Here is a 17035-nt window from a genome sequence, read left to right as displayed (position 1 = left end):
CCTTTACAGCAGAGTGGTAAGGTCAGCTTCAACTGACACTTCAGCTTCTTATTTTGGCTTTACTTGTAGTAAATGCAGTTCCATTCAGCTGATGAGTGGTGACTTGGTGTGCACGGGCAGAGCTCTGGATCTGATGGAACCAGTTCCCATCACAGAGAGGTCCGGCTGGTTCCTGCTGTGTCCAAACATGGGTAGCTGGTGTGATGGGTACTGATGTTAATAGTGCATTTTAAGGCTGTAATAGTGGAAAAACCAAGAAAGGGGTAGGAATCCTTAGGCTTAGGAACTTCCTATCTGGGGTAGGAAGCAGTTGCTGTGTGCCCATGTTAAGCTCTAGTTGGCTGTCGTGGAAATTCTCTCTATTTTAGAGACGTGTTGCCTTGTATCCTGGACTGGCAGGATTACCAGCTCAATCCAGTGTGATGATTCTAGTGGTTTCAGCCATAAGTTTCTAAATAATTCCTAGTTTAATTCCCAAATATTTTACCCCATCGTAATTAATTGATATTTAATTTGAATTCCTCTGTATTCAAGCCCTTGCATCCAAATAGAAAGCTGGCACAGTGAGACAGTTTATTACTACGCTGGGAGCTGGCCACTTGTTAAATAAAGCAAAGCTTGCCTAGCCAAGAGCTGGCAGAAGGAAAGCTTTCAGGAAGATGGAAAGGCAAATTTCTTGGCAGATGTTTTCAACCTGAGAAGTTCTTACAGTGGTGCTAGTTGAGCACACAGTACCCGAGGTTGTATTTCTGATCAGCTCCAAAAGATGTGAGTTTGGGTTCAAACGACTGCAGTCATCTCTGAAAGGAAGCTTGAGGCTTTCTATCTATTTTTATTGGTCCTGGATTCCCAGCCATGTACAAGGCCCCCATTGTTGAGCTCTCATTCCAATTTTTAACAGGCAGTCTGTTCCCTTAAGTAATTTCCAGCGTTGATAAATAGGTCTGGGTGGCTTGAACATGGCTCCAGTACCCATGTTCTGCCACAGAGGAGAGCAGGCAGTGGAGTCTCTCTTTCTTTACCACTCTTAAACACTAACTTCTCTTTCAGTCACTTGCTAACAGAGGGGTTTGGGGTTAAAGGGTGGTGGGATGCCTGCCCAAGGGAGCACTATTTGTCCTGATGCTCTTATTTCTCTTCCAGGTGAAACATGCAACCAACCAAATTGTGATGAACTGTGCTGACATTGACATTATTACAGCGTCCTATGCGCCGGAAGGAGATGAAGGTAGGATTGCTTTGTTACTGGAGCTTTTAGCTGTTAATCCATTTCATTTCAGACAGGAGGTGCTGCTGCCAACAGTTAACAACCCTGATTGCAACATTTTGTAAGAGTTTGATAAGCTAAACTACCCCTGGAAGCACAAAATCTGTTATCTAACCTTCGTTCTCTTGTCGTCGCTGCCCTTTACATCACATTTAAGTACATTACCTTGAGCTCCTGTGACATCTACGTTCTACTCCATGGTGCCCGCGTGTTGTAGGCAAAAGGATGTTTGACTGTTCTACATTATTAATCTTTATCCTGGATAACTGTGTAGGAACATGATCTGTACTGATGGACTTTGCAATATTGACAAAATCTGTGACAAGGGTTTAGATAAGGAATGCATCAATAATGGCCTGAAGCAGGAAATACTCATTGGGAAGGGTTTGGAAAAGTACAGAAGACACTTTATTGACATGTAGCAGGATGTTCCAAGGGTAAGGCAGCATGGGAAAAGGAGAGGGCCTGTAGGGGCAGGACAAGGGGGAATGGCTTTAACCTGCCAGAGGGGAGACTGACATGAGCTCTGAGGCAGAAGCTCTTCCCTGTGAGGGTGCTGAGGCGCTGGCACAGGGTGCCCAGAGAAGCTGTGGCTGCCCCATCCCTGGCAGTGTTCAAGGCCAGGTTGGACACAGGGGCTTGGAGCAACCTGCTCTAGTGGAAGGGGGCCCTGCCTGTTGCAGGGGTTTGGACTGGAGGAGCTTCAGGGTCCTTTCCAACCCAAACTAGTCTGGGATTCTATGATGATTCCATGTTCCTGTGGCTACTAGATTTGTATGTTGCAAGTAGAATGTCTACAACGAGTCTTTGCATTTAAATTGGTTTGAATGATTTTTAATACAGTATTAAACCAGAGGGCTTCTTAAATACAGTTGAGATCAAGAGCAGAGCTTAGGTGCATGGGGAGCTCTGTCGTAAGGAAGTAGCTTTGGATGGGTGTGTTGTGGAAAAGTAGAGCTCACAGCAGGAAGTGCAGTCGTAGGGAGGGAGGGTGGCAGGGAAGAGTATTACCAAAGAGCTTGGAGCCTGGCCACTGGCTTTCGATAGTGAAAGAACAGAGCAGTGCTTCCTCCGTGCTCCATTCGGGCTCAGGGTTGTCCCCTGGTGCTCCAGTCCTGCCTGCGTTTCATTAGTGAGCTTCACTTGATTGGGTGCCCCGGGTTGCTAAGTGCTCCTGGAGCTATTTCATACACTGAGTAATGAGGTGATAACAAGAGTGGTGGTAATAGCAGGGTGTGTGTGGAGGCTCCTCCTCCTACCACCCTGCCGTAGGCCCAAACCACCTATTTTTATCATTGAGAAAATGAAAATGAATGGAAGAGGTACCTGGGAATAAAGGCTTTTTCCAGTCAAATCAGGAAAAATACATAAAATAGAGAGGATCTCTATTTTTGTGTATGGTATTTGTTATTTTCAGAGCTGATTTCCCTCTCTTTGGGGTCTGATTTTCTCTTCTTTTAACAGTATATACGTTGTAACTTCGAAGTATTAATAGTAGAGCTTAATGGAGACCTAAACCCAAGTACACTGCAAGTGAGTCTGTGACTTAAATCCCTCCATTCTGGTTTTTCAGACAGCCTTGAATGTGGTGCTCAGGACACGAAGGAACATGAGTGCGGCTTGTTGTTGCGTCCTAAATACAGTGCAGCTTTGTTGCATGTTTACTATAATGATACTCAGGCTTCATGGGGTTAAAACATACTTTTCAGTTTGGTAAACTGCCAGCTGGTGTAATGGCTTTGGAAGTAAAATTGCATGGAATTGGCAGGCTCTTTGCTGGCACCTGTTGATACAGATCCAGTCAGACTTACTAACGCTCCTATTGTGAGCAGCTTTTGGATGGGAATTGTATAACTGGTCTGAAATACAGCCCCGTGAACCAACAGAAGTATCAGCCAGATCATTTGGATGCAGTTCCTTAGGTGAGCCTCGTACCAGTCAGAGTATGTCTGAGAATGAGTGAGAAGTTAGGGATATTTTCTGCTTTAAAGGCTGTAGTGAGGAATTGTAACCTCTTAGTAATGTACCTTGGTGTCGGCTGCTTATCTTCCTTCAAGTGTGGCTCTGTTCTGAGCAGTAGCTGTGTGAAAAAGAGACCTTCTTATTAGCAGGTCCCTTTGCCTGGTTTGTGCAGGTGATCTGTTGACTTCTGTGCAGAATAGTTGATTCTTTCCCTCATAATTCTCGGTAGTGCCCTGTGGCTTGTGCAACAGGAACCTTGGTACAGCTGTGGGCCGTGCTTTCCCTCCCCTCCTGTTCACTCTTCTGAAGATGGATGCAGCAGAGGATAGAACTGAAATTTGAGATTTGAATGCAGATTTGCAGGGAAATCAGATTATTGCCCAATATTTGACAGGAAACTGAGGGAGGATCTCTGTAGCTTGAAAATCAAAGTCAAAAATGGTGCTGCATAATCCACACTTGAGTGACAGTGAATAATAAACTGGCAGAGATGGGTTGTGCAGTGCTTGAGAGTTGAAAAATCCTGTGTTTCATCACAAAAGCAGTGTAGTGATTGGAAGTGGAGGTTGTGGATTTGCTGTTTGTGCCAGGTATGCTGTAATGGAACAAAGCTACTCAAAAGACTTGAGTTTTCCAGTGCTGAAGTCATGACCAGCTCCTCCCATTCCTCAGAACAAGCAATTGGGTTTGTTTGTTCCAGAAGCTACTTTTTAGCATCCGTAGTCAAATACTTACAGTGCAGCCTTAGCATTTAGGTGTGCACATGATGTGCTCCCTTTGTCCAGATGGGTGACTTTGCTCAGCTAAATGAAGACCTGGAAAGTCATTCTGAAGCGAGTTGGTCCTTCAGTTAAATGTTGGGGGATTGAGTTTCCTACTTATTTAATGTGCAGTAGTTTGAGTGTCCTGTAAATCTCTCTTTTAAGGAGCTGTGAAATTGTGATGGAGTCATAATCAGTGAACTGCATTGTCTTCAGCTTGGAAAGCTTTTCAGATACTGTGGCATCTGAAGCAGCTTCTTCACTTTAGAGGTGCTTGGAGGGCGGTAGCTGGCAGTTTCTCATGGAAAATGACAAGCAGTGATGTTTGCTTAGCAGGAATCATCGAGTGAACTTTGATTTGTACTTCAACCTTTAAAAGGTTTTAAGGCCAGATCTCATTATTTTAGTGTTTGGGGCAGGCTTGGATGCTAGTGCAAGGTGCTGATTATACCAAAGCCGTGGCTGATGTTTAAAAATGCCAACAAAAGATCTCTAGTGCTTATGGAAAGCTGAGCAGTGAAGGGTGTCTGAGCAGTGCTTGCCCCTGGCCTGGGAGCACAACCAGCACCATGAGCACCACAAAGTCTGAAACCACTCTGCTGTGAAGGGGCAGCAGTGCTTGTCCTCGCTCCCTTCCATCTGCTGGAGTTCGTGGTTGCACTGCTGAGCATCCCTGTGGATCAGGAAACTGCACTGGCTAAAAACTGCCTCTACTAAGGGAAAAAAGAAGGGCAGCTTGGAGATGCATCACCTTCCTGACCCTGAGGATTGGATGTGGATGCCAGTGGAAGGAAGGGAGTGGGAACATGCAGCTGGGGCCAGGTGGGAAAAATGAGACTATTGTCTCTGCCCTTGGCAAACTAGATTTGTTTAAGCTGGTTGTGAAACCTTTCATTGTAGAAAAGCTCATCCTCATCCTCTCTTCTGGAGAGTTGACGTGACAGAATGTGTAATGGTGGGGTTTTAAGGAGGCCTGGGCTGCATTGGCAAGGACGGTTTGGGAATATCAGATACCTCTGACTCCTTTAAAGGATTTTACAACCACGGATTTCAAACCCGTGAGATGGGAAAGGGCTCGAAAGCATTTGTGTTCTTGGGAATTGTGTCAGCATCATTCAGTGGCTGATGCTGGAGGAGCTCCGCGTGCGCTGTGTCAACACGTAGAAGTTTTAAGCCAACATGTTTGATTTGCAGGTAGAGCAGCAGAGTGTACACGCTCCCTGCAGCTCAGTTGATGACTGCAAGTTCATTAAACCACCATATCTTAATTGTCTGCGACTTCTCCAGGAATGAAGACTGCTTGAAAAAGCACCATCTCTCGCACTTGGCTTCGTCTTTGCTTTGCAATACGTGCACATTTGCTGCTGCTTCAAACCTCTGGCTGAGATCCATGTATATAAGCATGTAATACATCAATTAATGAGCCCAATTGCTGTCCTCCTCTGGTTGCTGTGCAGTTTCAGGAAGGCCTTTTTGGAAGGCCTCTGATTTATTTCAAAGGCTATTGTCAACTTTGATATGGAGTGTTCCGAGTTGGGAGAGTTGCTAGATCAGGTTTTGATCCTTTTTCTTTCCCAAAGCCATGGAGCACTAACAGCTTTTTAGTTTCTCATGCAGCTTGGTCCAGGCTGTGTACTAATGTGCTAGTGATTAACTTGCAACCTTGCAGTGCCAAACTCTCCAAAGTTCACAGCCTGCCAAAATTGTGTTGTTCTCTTCAGGAGCTTTTGTATTCAATGCTGTGAGGAATTCAGACAGCCTCTTACTTGCAATTACATCTTTGTTATAAGCAGTTCTCTTAAACTCTTAACAAAAAGTATTGTTGATGGTTTTCCATGGTTCTTTTTCTCTGGATTAAATTAATGGCACTGAATAGCTTAAAAAAAAAAAAGAAAGTGTCTTTGAATCTTTCATTTATGTTCTGCTGGTTTGGAAATTGATGTAGCTTCTCTTCTCTTTGGGAATGACAAGAAGTTGCTGGAGCTGAGAGTGGAAAGACACCAATTCCTCAAGGAACACCCATCTTGTGAAGGTGGAAATGAGTGTTACCTTGTGGTGGAGATGGACACAGCTTTTATGTGTTCGTGAGATGGTCAGGACAAGCAGGGCTGGGGCATCACACAGCTCCGCCTTCTCCGTGGGATTGGGATCAGCGTGTGCTGGGAGCTGGCTGCTTCCAGCCCCTTTAAACTTGTTTAAAGGTTGTTTCTAACCTTGGTGTAATTGGGATCTAACACTGGGAAAGTCAGCTTGGGAAGCTCTTTGAAACAAGGTTGCTCTCTATGACTGTTAATGTGCTTCCACAGGGGCAAAAAACACCTAGAGGTCTTCCTTCTTCCAGCACTGGGAATGTGTGCCTGTGTCTTTCTTACAGCTTTCCTCGTGCAGGTTATAACATATCAGAGCTGCAGATTCCAGTACACCTAGGAGGACTTCACATTTGGGATAGGAGGAGGGGGAAATTTGATCTCCATTGTCAACCTTTGGCAGAAGATCTGCGTAACACACATTCTTCTGCATTTCTCAGTTTCAGTAGGTTAGAACTATGATCCTCAAGTCATGGTAGTGTTTGTCTTTGCTGTCAGATTGTTTCCATTAGAAGCTGTAAAAAGATAAAGATGGGTTTGGTTTGGTTTGCTGTGGTCATTTTAAAACACACACGGAGAGGGGGGAAGTGTTTCTGCATTCTTGTACTGATCTTTATCAGGCGCTTCTCAGGTTTTCCTTCAGCCTCTGACCACAGGCTGCCAGCTCGGCTCTGCAGGTTGTCCAGCAGCGGGATTCCTCCCTGGAAGGCTAAGCTAAATTCCCAACAGGTATCCAGCCCTGCCCGAGATCACTAACATGCTTTTGCAGAAGAGGTTTGTTGTCTGTTGGACTCTTAAAGCTAACTGGGGGTCAAAATTCAGTGGCTCTAGATGTAGTCAGCAGTCAGCTCCACTCGCTGCTGCTGGGAAGCCCACCTTGAGCCTGGGATGTTGTACATTAGCACTGTTCCCTGAATATCTTCTCTCTGACTCTTATATCATCTCCTTTTCTGCCTCAGTATTCCCCAGAGTTAGAAGAAGAAAAGCTAAACTTCTACTTTTTGTTGCTCATTGCCCAATGCTTGCTGGCATTGTGATGTCCTTGGCGTGCGTTCGGTTTAAATGGTCCATCTGATCCCCCTTAGAGTTGATTTAAAAAGTCTTGGAACTCCTCAGCACACACTAGTTCTTCTACTTGACCCTCTAAAGAATTTTTTTCCTTGACTTTTTTCTGTCCTGTATTTTCTTTTACAGCTAGAGTTGTTTTATTGTAAGCATTCATGGATTATGTACCCTGGCATGGTGGTTAACTCTGATTAAACACTGAGCCAGAGCCCTGTGAAACCAGTAGTTAAGACTAATGCATTCATGCAGTTCCTGCATTTATGTTCTCTGAGCAGAGGTTGGTATTAACTCTGAGCTAAAGCTCAAATCGTGCTATTCCAGAGTAAATAGCACTTTACATTTTAGAAGAATAAAAACATGTTTCCTGTTGTCACATATGGAACAACTTAACCGAACATCTTGCTCCAGCTGCCTCCGAAACCAAATACCTGGATCCTTGTAGTGATACTTGAATGTGGAAAACAGGTCATTGTAAATTAAATTGTTGTTTGAAACAAGCTTTGTTACTCAGAATTCCAGGTAAGGAAGAAGCTGATATACTGGAAGGGTTTTTTTTTAGGATGTTTCTGTATCACTGCACTTTCCAGCATTCTTTTTTGTCCTTTTCTTCTGTGACAATTCAAAACTAGTGTCTACTTCAGTAGAGAACTGAAGCTGTTTGTTGAATCTTTCTTCCTAAATCACTTTTAAAGTACCTGAAAAGGTTCTTAGAGCCATTTCAGGATCCCAGATGTGTTTCCATTTGATTTTGGGTGATGTGAGAGGGCTGGGACAAGCAGCTTCTATGAGGAAGCATTGAATCATGGAATGGTTTGAGTCGGAAGGGGCCTTAAAGACCATCTCGTTCCAGCCCCCAGGTTTCGTTGGTTGCTTGCATTTTATCTTTGTGGATTATTCAGGATCTTGGTTGATTTGTTTGGTAACTGCAGCATGTTGTTGGATTTGGCTGATCCAGTTCATTTTAAATGTTCATGAGCTACCAGAACATCTCTGAGGTTTATTTCAAACCAAGAGGTCTGTTTTTCTGTTTCAGAGGTACATGCCACAGGGTTCAACTATCAGAATGAGGATGAAAAGGTTACTCTTTCCTTTCCCAGTACTCTTCAGAAAGGTAAGAGCTATTTTCATGCTTTCAGCCATGTGTTTAAGACATTTGCACTTGGAAAAGGTGGAGTAGGACAGCTCTGTCTTCCCTGAAGTCTGACTGGGACTGCAGTGCTCCTTGGGGAGTCTGTTCACTATAAGTCACTTCGTGAAGCCTCTGGAGTGAAGATGCTGTTTCACTAGTGCTGATGTTTCCTTCCAACACCTGAGGTGACTAATTCTTTACATGCTCTTGGAAGTTAGGCTCAGAAGTTATTTGTGTTAGCTACTGAGGCTCTCTTTTCCTGTTACTACGAATGAGCTAACCTGAATTACTGCAGTATTTTTTTAGGCATCAATGTACTAATTCTTCTGAAACTGCTACAGTTTTGTGTTCTGAGAAGCTTGCTGATTGAAACTCGGCTCCTTGCTTTGAATAAAGCAGTTTTAGTTCATCCTGACAAATACAAATAGAAGATTTGTGGGTGATAGAATTTTCGTGTTTCATTCTATGGGATGTTGGTGTGATGCCTCCCTGATCAAGATCAGGCTTCCCCTTTTGCACTGAGAATAAATCTTGAGACTAATTGACTTAGAAGCTTGAACACAGCCAGTGCTCTATCTTGGCTCTTGGAGTACGTTTCACAGGATGCTGTTAAGTAGTAGCCACCTCTATATTTGCCAACGTTATTCAAAGGTAAGGACTGTAGGTTCAGACATCTCAGCTGGCTGGAGGGAGGTCCTCCTGGGTATTGCATTGTGTTTAGAAGATGAGCTGAGGCCTGATCAATGCTAAAATGCTGTGGTGAGTCTGGCTTTTCCTGCATTGCTCTGCTGGAGCTGCTTTTATGGAAGGAGAGTGAAGGCTTTGAGGGAGCTTGGCAAAAGAAGCGATGGCTGGGGCTGAGTTGAGGGGACATCAGCTGAGTGGCCTGGCCTGAAGGTCCAGACCAAATAAACGTTCCATTTGGCACATGTGAATAACAATGTCCCATCTGTTTCTGTTACAGGGACAGGGACACTAAAGATAGACTTTGTAGGGGAGCTGAATGATAAAATGAAAGGGTTTTACCGAAGTAAATACACCACCCCTACTGGAGACACGCGCTATGCTGCTGTCACTCAGTTTGAGGTATGGGCTGTGCTTCTCTTTGGGGGGGAATGTCATTCTTAACACAGGATTTACACTTAGAAGAAACAAAGGCACAATTTCCTTGCTTGAACTATACCCACTAGGTTAACTTGCTTTTAGTGTGGAGGTAATACTAAAACCAGCCTTTACATTGCGACTTCAAGGTCAGTAAATTCTGGATCTGGCAAATTCCCCAGCTAAGGATCATGCTGATGTGAGATGCATTGTCTATATCCAATAGCAATGTTTAAGAACAGCTACTTATTTAGATGTGGTCACATACCCCTGTATAACTTGCCTTTATGAAGTCTCTTTTATTAATAGGACACTCTGCCTTTATCTCAGTATCTTAATGACATCCCAAATCTGAGCCAGATTCTGCCTCAACTATTACATAAACCCTGGACATAACAATAGGATTTTACACCAGATTGTAATTCCATAGTTATCTGCCTGGTTACATAAAAGCAGGGAGCACTTCCCTGGTACAAGTGGAACATTTCATGGGCACAGTGTGCTGACAGAACACAACTAGGGGGTCTTGTGCGTACGGTCCGTGAACGCCTGGGTGCCCTCTCTGCTTCCACATGACTGAGCTTTGCTTCTGTCATGACTCTGCTAAATTCTGCTCAGCCTGTAGAATTCCATCAGAGCACAGAGTGCTTTTCAGCTGCTTTTTATGCTTTTTTCCTTTAAACCAAGAGAGAAATAAGAACAAAATGCTCTGATGCACAGGTCAAGAGTGTCAGTGAAGAGGCTCTACACCAATGACCAGCCAGCATTCACCCAGCTCCTTGCCTCTAAAACTCACTGTGTTTTTTGTCTCTGTGTCACTGCCACAATCTCTTGCCATTTGTTTGTTTAATGCTCTTTTATTTCCTTCAGGCTACTGATGCTCGCAGAGCTTTCCCTTGCTGGGATGAGCCTGCTATTAAGGCAACCTTTGATATTTCTTTGGTGGTTCCTAAAGACAGAGTAGCTTTGTCAAATATGGTAAGTTCTCCATGTGCAAATAAACAGTGTTTTAAATGAAGCTGTGAGAACTGATTATTTGAGACTTAATAGTGTGTGATGAGACTGTGTTGTCAGATCCTAGCCCAAAACCCAAACAGGTTGTACAAACCACAGTGGTGGTGGTTTAAAGAAGTCTTCGAATATGTGAAACCATGTGATGCTTGAGTAAGAGTGACTGGAAAGCAAAGAAGCCTTTGTGTGTTGATACAGCTGTTATAGCTACATAAGCACTAGAGAGAAATAAGCATGTTTTCTGCTCCAGCGAATTTCTGACCAGAACTGGGATAAAACGTGCAAGTAGCTGTATCCCTGTCACAGATATAGGTTGCTACTTGAAATATGGTGCGTGTGTCTCTAGATTACATTGCTGGAGAAGAGCAGGTCAGTTTAAATACAGACTTTTTCAATTCCAGTAGCTGACTTTCATAGTAAAAGCAAACCTCACCCACGTGGTTATGGGTTTTGACCACATGGTTGTGGTTTCTGTTTCTCTTCATCAGGGACTAGGTAGTGATAGGACAAGGGGTGATGGGCTCAAACTGAAACAGGGGAAGTTCAGGTTGGAGATAAGGAAGAAGTTCTTCCCTGTGAGGGTGCTGAGGCACTGGCACAGGGTGCCCAGAGTAGTGGTAAATGCTTCATCCCTGGCAGTGTTCAAGGCCAGGATGGGCACAGGGACTGGGAGCAACCTGCTCTAGTGTGAGACATCCCTATCCATGGCAGGGGGTTGGAACTGGATGATCTTAAGGTCTTTTCCAACCCAAACCATTCTACGATATAAAGTGAAAGCCTGATGTTTTACTGGGATGTGGGTAATACTCTCTTTGAAGGACAGCAGCTGATAGCTGCAATATGGAGTATGTATTCCCTAGTAATGGAATATAACCTCTGAAAATACCCTTCCATGGGTGACGGGGCGCTTCTTAGTTCGGAAGGGGAACCACATCATTTCATGGTCTGTACCTTTAAAATCATTCTAAGAGAAGTCCTTTCATTTTTAAATGCATGACTCATGCTGATGGAACAGTTACTCGAATGGGTTGTGTAACACAGTCCACTTCCCTGAGACTAACTGATTCCCTTTCCTTTGGAAGAATGTCATTGACAGGAAGCCCTACCCGGACGATGAGAACCTGGTGGAAGTGAAGTTCGCCCGTACCCCGATAATGTCCACCTATCTTGTAGCATTTGTGGTGGGAGAATATGACTTCGTGGAGGCCAGGTCCCTGGATGGTGTCTTAGTGCGTGTTTACACTCCTGTGGGCAAAGCAGAACAAGGAAAGTTTGCATTAGAGGTAAATGTGCTCAGGGTGACTTTGTTCCTGCTGCAGTGACCTCCACCAGCCTGGACTCCTCCTGCGAGTCCTCGCAGAGCTCATGAGGCTGCTTTTGTTTGCTTGGATGGCTCCGAGAGACTGGGCTTGGGATTAAACACAATGTCAGTTGTGGACAAACTGGTGTCCCTAATGACAAAAACATACGGTTTAGTTCAGCTCTGATTTGGTGATGTAGACTTGGGTCCAAGGATGGGATGGGAGCCTTCCAAACCATTGTGCTCTGGAAGCTGGGAATGGGGCTTCTGGAAGAAATCTTGTGTCTGCTGCTTTCTTAGGCCAGTTTCAGTCATAAATCGTTAAGTCTTGCCAATTGTTCTAAGTTAACATAACATTTCTCCTCTCATTTCTTACAGGTTGCTGCTAAAACTCTGCCTTTTTATAAGGACTACTTCAATGTTCCTTACCCTCTTCCTAAAATTGATCTCATAGCTATTGCAGACTTCGCTGCTGGTAAAGTAACTCACTTTATTGATGAACTGTCTTTTATTTGAATTGCAAACATTTAGGATGAGGTGTGTATCAATATCAATAAACCTTTGTATTTATTTTATAAAGGTGCCATGGAGAACTGGGGCCTTGTTACTTATAGGTATGCTGTTAAAATACTGTCTTTCCCCTCTTTGTTCACTAATTCTTGGAAGTAATTGGATTAGTTGTAGGCAGCTGTAATTATTGGGTATCATCCCAAATAAGACTGAGTAAATACCTTCAACTCTGACTGCAGTTTGGAGGATTTTGACTTCTGCAGCAGCGTGCGTTATTGTACAACCCTTAGGAAGGCAAGAATGAGTTAGTACAACTACTATCCAAGGGCGTGAGGGTTTGGAGTGTCTGGCAGCACTGCCTGTTCCACAGGAGAGCTTTCTTCACCCCTTTTTCCCCCTCCCCGTAAAAGTTAGGTACTCACTGACACAGCTGGAAGAGTTTCTTACTTTATGTCATAGGCAAGTTGGTAAATTCCAACCACTGTACAACCATGTGGAGATGAGTAAATGACAAAGCTAACTTGCCTTCCTTTTCAGTTTGCTTTTTTTTACCTTCATCTGATCAAGCTTTTGTACTTTTGCTTGATATGATTCCACTCTCTGTGCTCACTGTTAGGAAGCTTTTCCTTCCAGTTTGGACAACATTGCTCTTGTCACCTTTGGACCTTTAGACCTGGAATAGTTTGGATTTCTTCTGCTACTCTTTTTAATTCGGCCTTGAAAAATTGGAATGGAAATTTGAGCCCGGGTTTCAGCAAACAAATCTACTTGTCTGCTTAGCACAGTTCTGATGAAACCTAATATTTTACTCCCTGTAGAAAAAATACCCCATTTATCCTGGAGGAGTAGAATTTTTGGAAGCCTTTCTTACTTGTGCTGTTAATTGCCCTCCCCCCCCCCAAACTGTTTGGCACGCTTGCTCCATCCCTTTGGGAACAGAAGGTTGGCAGAACCTGCAGGCACCATCCCTTTTGAGATGCAGGGGGGGTTCTAGCTTGTGTGCCTGACCTGGGGAGTGCTTGTGTGTGTATGTGTGCCCTCTCTGGAGACTTGTGTGAGTGTAACAGAGCTGGTTGTGCACTTGGAAGAGCTGGAATTCCTTTGTGGATGAGGGAGGGAGAGAAGACTTGCTGTGCATACATCACGCAGTGCAAAGGGAGTTCAGTTCCTAGGTTATGTAGGTGAGCTCTTAGAAATAGAGGAAAAAGCTTTCTTGTTCCTGCCTGGGTTTTTGCACTTGTCTTCTTGCATGCCATAAGGAATTACTGCTCCAAAGCATTCCAACAGCTGTGGAACTTACCAGAGTAATGTCTAAACTGAAACAGCTTTTGGTTTTCCTCACTTTTTAGCTTGCTTAGGTCATTTAACCTACTTTTGATTGTGGTTTGTTTTCCCCTGGGCATGTACCACTCTGTTCAGTTTTCCTTCTCTTTTAAATACAGGGAGACTGCATTGCTCATTGACCCCAAAAATTCCTGTTCTTCATCTCGCCAGTGGGTTGCTCTGGTTGTAGGACACGAACTTGCTCATCAGTGGTTTGGAAACCTTGTGACCATGGTATCTAACAGCTACAAGTTCTTTTGGTTTTCTTTGACATGTGCTTCATGTGTGTGTTCAAGTGCCCCTTTATAGCAGGCGTGCTATATTGAAGAGAAATATTTCCCTAGTGCTTTATTACCACTTCTTTACCAGTGTGTTCTTTACAAGTATTCCTAGATCTTTGCCATGTGAAGTGATGTTCAGTTGGTTGAATACAGTCCCACCCATCCATGGGAATGATCCTGGCTAGCCAGGTTACTTGGAAGCAAGAATCCACTGTTTTCCTTTCAGGGAGGCACAATTCACTCATCAGGCTTTTTGTACCACGCAGGCATAGCAGTACCAGCTCAGCCTTGCAAGTTATGCTAGTCCAGTAGCTGAACAGTTGCTCAGTAGTAGCTCATCTGAATTACTCTGGATATCTGGGGGGCTGCCTGGCTGAACACTTTGGTATTTAAGTCATTCTGCTGGGAATAAAAGTGTGTGTGAACCAGCAGGACTGAAATCTGCAAAGAGATTCCATTTAGTGCTAAAACCTGAACCCTCCCTCTGTCAGCTTCTGCTGTTCACAAATGGCTTCAGCTTACTCCATTAATTAGATCCAACATTCCTTTTCCCGAGACCCTGCAAGCAGGTGCTTGAATGGAATACTTCACAGGTTTGGGAGTTCCTTGTGTTGTAAGCAAGCAGTGTGTTTGGTAAAACATGCATGGCTTCTGCAGCCCCAAATCAGCACTGTTCCTGCCAAGTCTAACTTCATTTGGAATCTCACTTGTACCTGATGCATTCCCCTCCATTCAGAGTTTGTAAAACTTAAGGGGAAGGCAGGTTTTGGGTGCTGATTACTTCTTGGGTTGAGGACTTCTTTATAGAGAAGAATTTGTGCTTACAAGTGTTACCTGCATCTCTGATTTGCACCAACCTAGGCCCTTAACAGCTTATTTTTGCTGCAAACTTATTGTGGATTAAATGAAACTGTTTGGAATCTTGTTCTTTATTCTGCCATCTCCTCTTGCCAGGAATGGTGGACCCACCTCTGGCTGAATGAAGGATTTGCCTCCTGGATTGAGTACCTGTGTGTAGATCACTGTTTCCCTGAGTATGACATCTGGACTCAGTTTGTTTCTGCTGATTACACGCGCGCTCAAGAGCTTGATGCCTTAGACAACAGTCACCCTATTGAAGTAATTCTATCTTCTTCTGTCTTCTGTTTCCACTGGGGTTTTTGGCATTTGGGTAAACGTTGAGCCAAAGCATTGCAGCAAAGTCTATTCAGTTGAATACCAAAACCTGAGTTAAGGTTTGTTTAACCTATAAACCAATCCTAACCCAGCCATGTGTGGAGAAGTTGAACTGCCAGGGTGCAGAGAACCCACTAAGATAATTTAGTGATGGATGTGCATGTGCTTTCTACAGGGAGAAGTCAGCTCCTTAAACACTAGAACAAGCGAAATCAAAACCTTAGAGCAGTTAAAATTGTTCTGACTGTGAATTACCCCATTTCCCACAGGTTAGTGTTGGCCATCCCTCCGAAGTAGATGAAATATTCGATGCTATTTCTTACAGCAAGGGAGCATCTGTAATCCGAATGCTACACGACTACATTGGTGATGAGGTAAAAAGATTGTTGTTAAAAAGCCAAATGTAGATTGTCAAATCTTTTCATAGTTAAAAAAAAAAAACCAACCAAACCCTTAAATCTGTATTTTGAAAACTTCTCTCCAGTTTGTATTTGGGCTCTATTTGAACTTACCAAGGAGAAATAAGGTAGTGGGAAAATACAGAAGGAGTTACAGATGTACATACTGATCCTAAGATTCCTTGGCTGATTCCTGAATGCACATGCAGTGGGGAGGGAGGATTGAAAGCCCTCCCTGTGGTGCCAATACATGTTCAATTGTGTGTTCCCAGGACTTTCGGAAAGGAATGAATCTGTATTTAACGAAGTTCCAGCAGAAGAATGCAGCTACAGGTAACTGGTGGTGGTTATATGCTTGGTAGAGAAGGGATTTCTGGAGACATTCTCTAGTGCTAAAGTGATGGATTCTTCAACAGCTGCTTTTCCACCCGAAAGAACTGAAATGCAAGGAAATAATTGGCTTGTTCCTGGTTTTATACGATGAGTCCCGTGCACAGCCAGAATTCCTCCTTTAAGGGCTCTCAGGAGTATGTGGCTGGGGTAATCTGCAAGAGCTGCATTTCCCCTTGATAACCCCATCTGTGTGCTAATCTAATATAGAAATGGAGTACGTAGATTTGCCAAATAAGCCTTTTGCAAGCTTCCTTTTGCAGTATTGATTGCATGTATGATTAAACAGTTCAAAGTCTTCCCTAACATCTCGCAGTGCTTTCTTTCCTCGAACCTTTTTTGTGTAGCAGGCATAAGGGTGGAAGTGGAACATCGTGCTCTAAGAGCACAAACCAGCCCATGTTGTTCCAGCAGCTCGTGGCATAATAGATGAAAAACTTCAGGGAAAGATTTTTCTATTTACCACTTTGAATCTTTGATGCTCATTTGTCACAATGTGTGTTGATTGCATTTTTTGAGTCGTAAAGAAGATTTCTTCTCCTTCTCTCCCCCCATGAGTCATTTAAACTAGTGCCTTTTTCTTGCCTATCATCTGCTGTGATTTGATAAAAGCACAACCCAAAACATGAAGGACAAACTGGAGTAGCAATACAGCCTCCACCCTCCGGTGCCCATAGAGTGTCCCTTGTAGTGCCTGATGTGTCAAGACTCTGGGAGTCCTTAATCAGCCTTTTCTTCTGCAGAGGATCTCTGGGAAAGCCTGGAAAAAGCTAGTGGTAAACCTATTGCTGCTGTGATGAACACATGGACCAAACAAATGGGATTTCCACTCATTTATGTGGAAGCTGAACAGGTAAATACAACTTGAGTGTTTTTCAGCACTTCAGATTGCAAGTTCTGCCTCTAACTGTGTTTTGAAACCAAGTTTAGCAGCCACCCAGTTACTTGAAACCCTCTCTTTGATCTGGAAGCAGCACAGTGGGTCACTGCTGAGTGACAGGTCTGTTCTGAAGGGAGGGGAAGTGCAGCTCACTTGAGGAACCCAGTGTAAAGGGACATGGAGTTATTCCACCAGCTCTGGATCATGTGCTGGGAGTTTGCTGACGTTGCCTCTTGGTTCTTTGTGTGTGAAATGTGTGTTGGGGGGAGGGAATATCTGACTTAGCTCCCTTTGCCACACGTTTTGCTTCTCCCTCCAGTTCAGTTGTGCTTATTCTACAAGATTGCAGGGTGATTGAGGATTACTGCCTGGAGGCTGAAGTCAGACAACTTCA

The 17035-nt window shown here is 43.9% G+C and overlaps 1 protein-coding gene across 1 annotated transcript in view; it reads left to right on the top strand.

Annotated features, from left to right (window-relative positions):
* The first annotated feature begins 1122 nt into the window (after nucleotides 1–1122).
* NPEPPS (aminopeptidase puromycin sensitive) overlaps nucleotides 1123–17035 on the top strand; it is a 23711-nt gene continuing 7798 nt past the window's right edge. Inside the window, exons 1-12 of the mRNA XM_010013843.1 lie at nucleotides 1123–1228; nucleotides 8176–8253; nucleotides 9236–9357; nucleotides 10243–10350; nucleotides 11466–11666; nucleotides 12062–12158; nucleotides 12264–12297; nucleotides 13636–13750; nucleotides 14752–14916; nucleotides 15243–15347; nucleotides 15644–15704; nucleotides 16505–16614. Coding sequence (XP_010012145.1) covers nucleotides 1123–1228; nucleotides 8176–8253; nucleotides 9236–9357; nucleotides 10243–10350; nucleotides 11466–11666; nucleotides 12062–12158; nucleotides 12264–12297; nucleotides 13636–13750; nucleotides 14752–14916; nucleotides 15243–15347; nucleotides 15644–15704; nucleotides 16505–16614 — 1302 coding nt within the window. The remainder of the gene's footprint in view (nucleotides 1229–8175; nucleotides 8254–9235; nucleotides 9358–10242; nucleotides 10351–11465; nucleotides 11667–12061; nucleotides 12159–12263; nucleotides 12298–13635; nucleotides 13751–14751; nucleotides 14917–15242; nucleotides 15348–15643; nucleotides 15705–16504; nucleotides 16615–17035) is intronic.

Source organism: Nestor notabilis, unplaced genomic scaffold (assembly GCF_000696875.1).
Source record: "Nestor notabilis isolate BGI_N333 unplaced genomic scaffold, ASM69687v1 scaffold13604, whole genome shotgun sequence".
NCBI lineage: Eukaryota > Metazoa > Chordata > Aves > Psittaciformes > Psittacidae > Nestor > Nestor notabilis.
The sequence above is the reverse complement of the archived record's forward strand: the minus strand, read 5'-3'. Positions and strand labels throughout refer to the sequence as shown.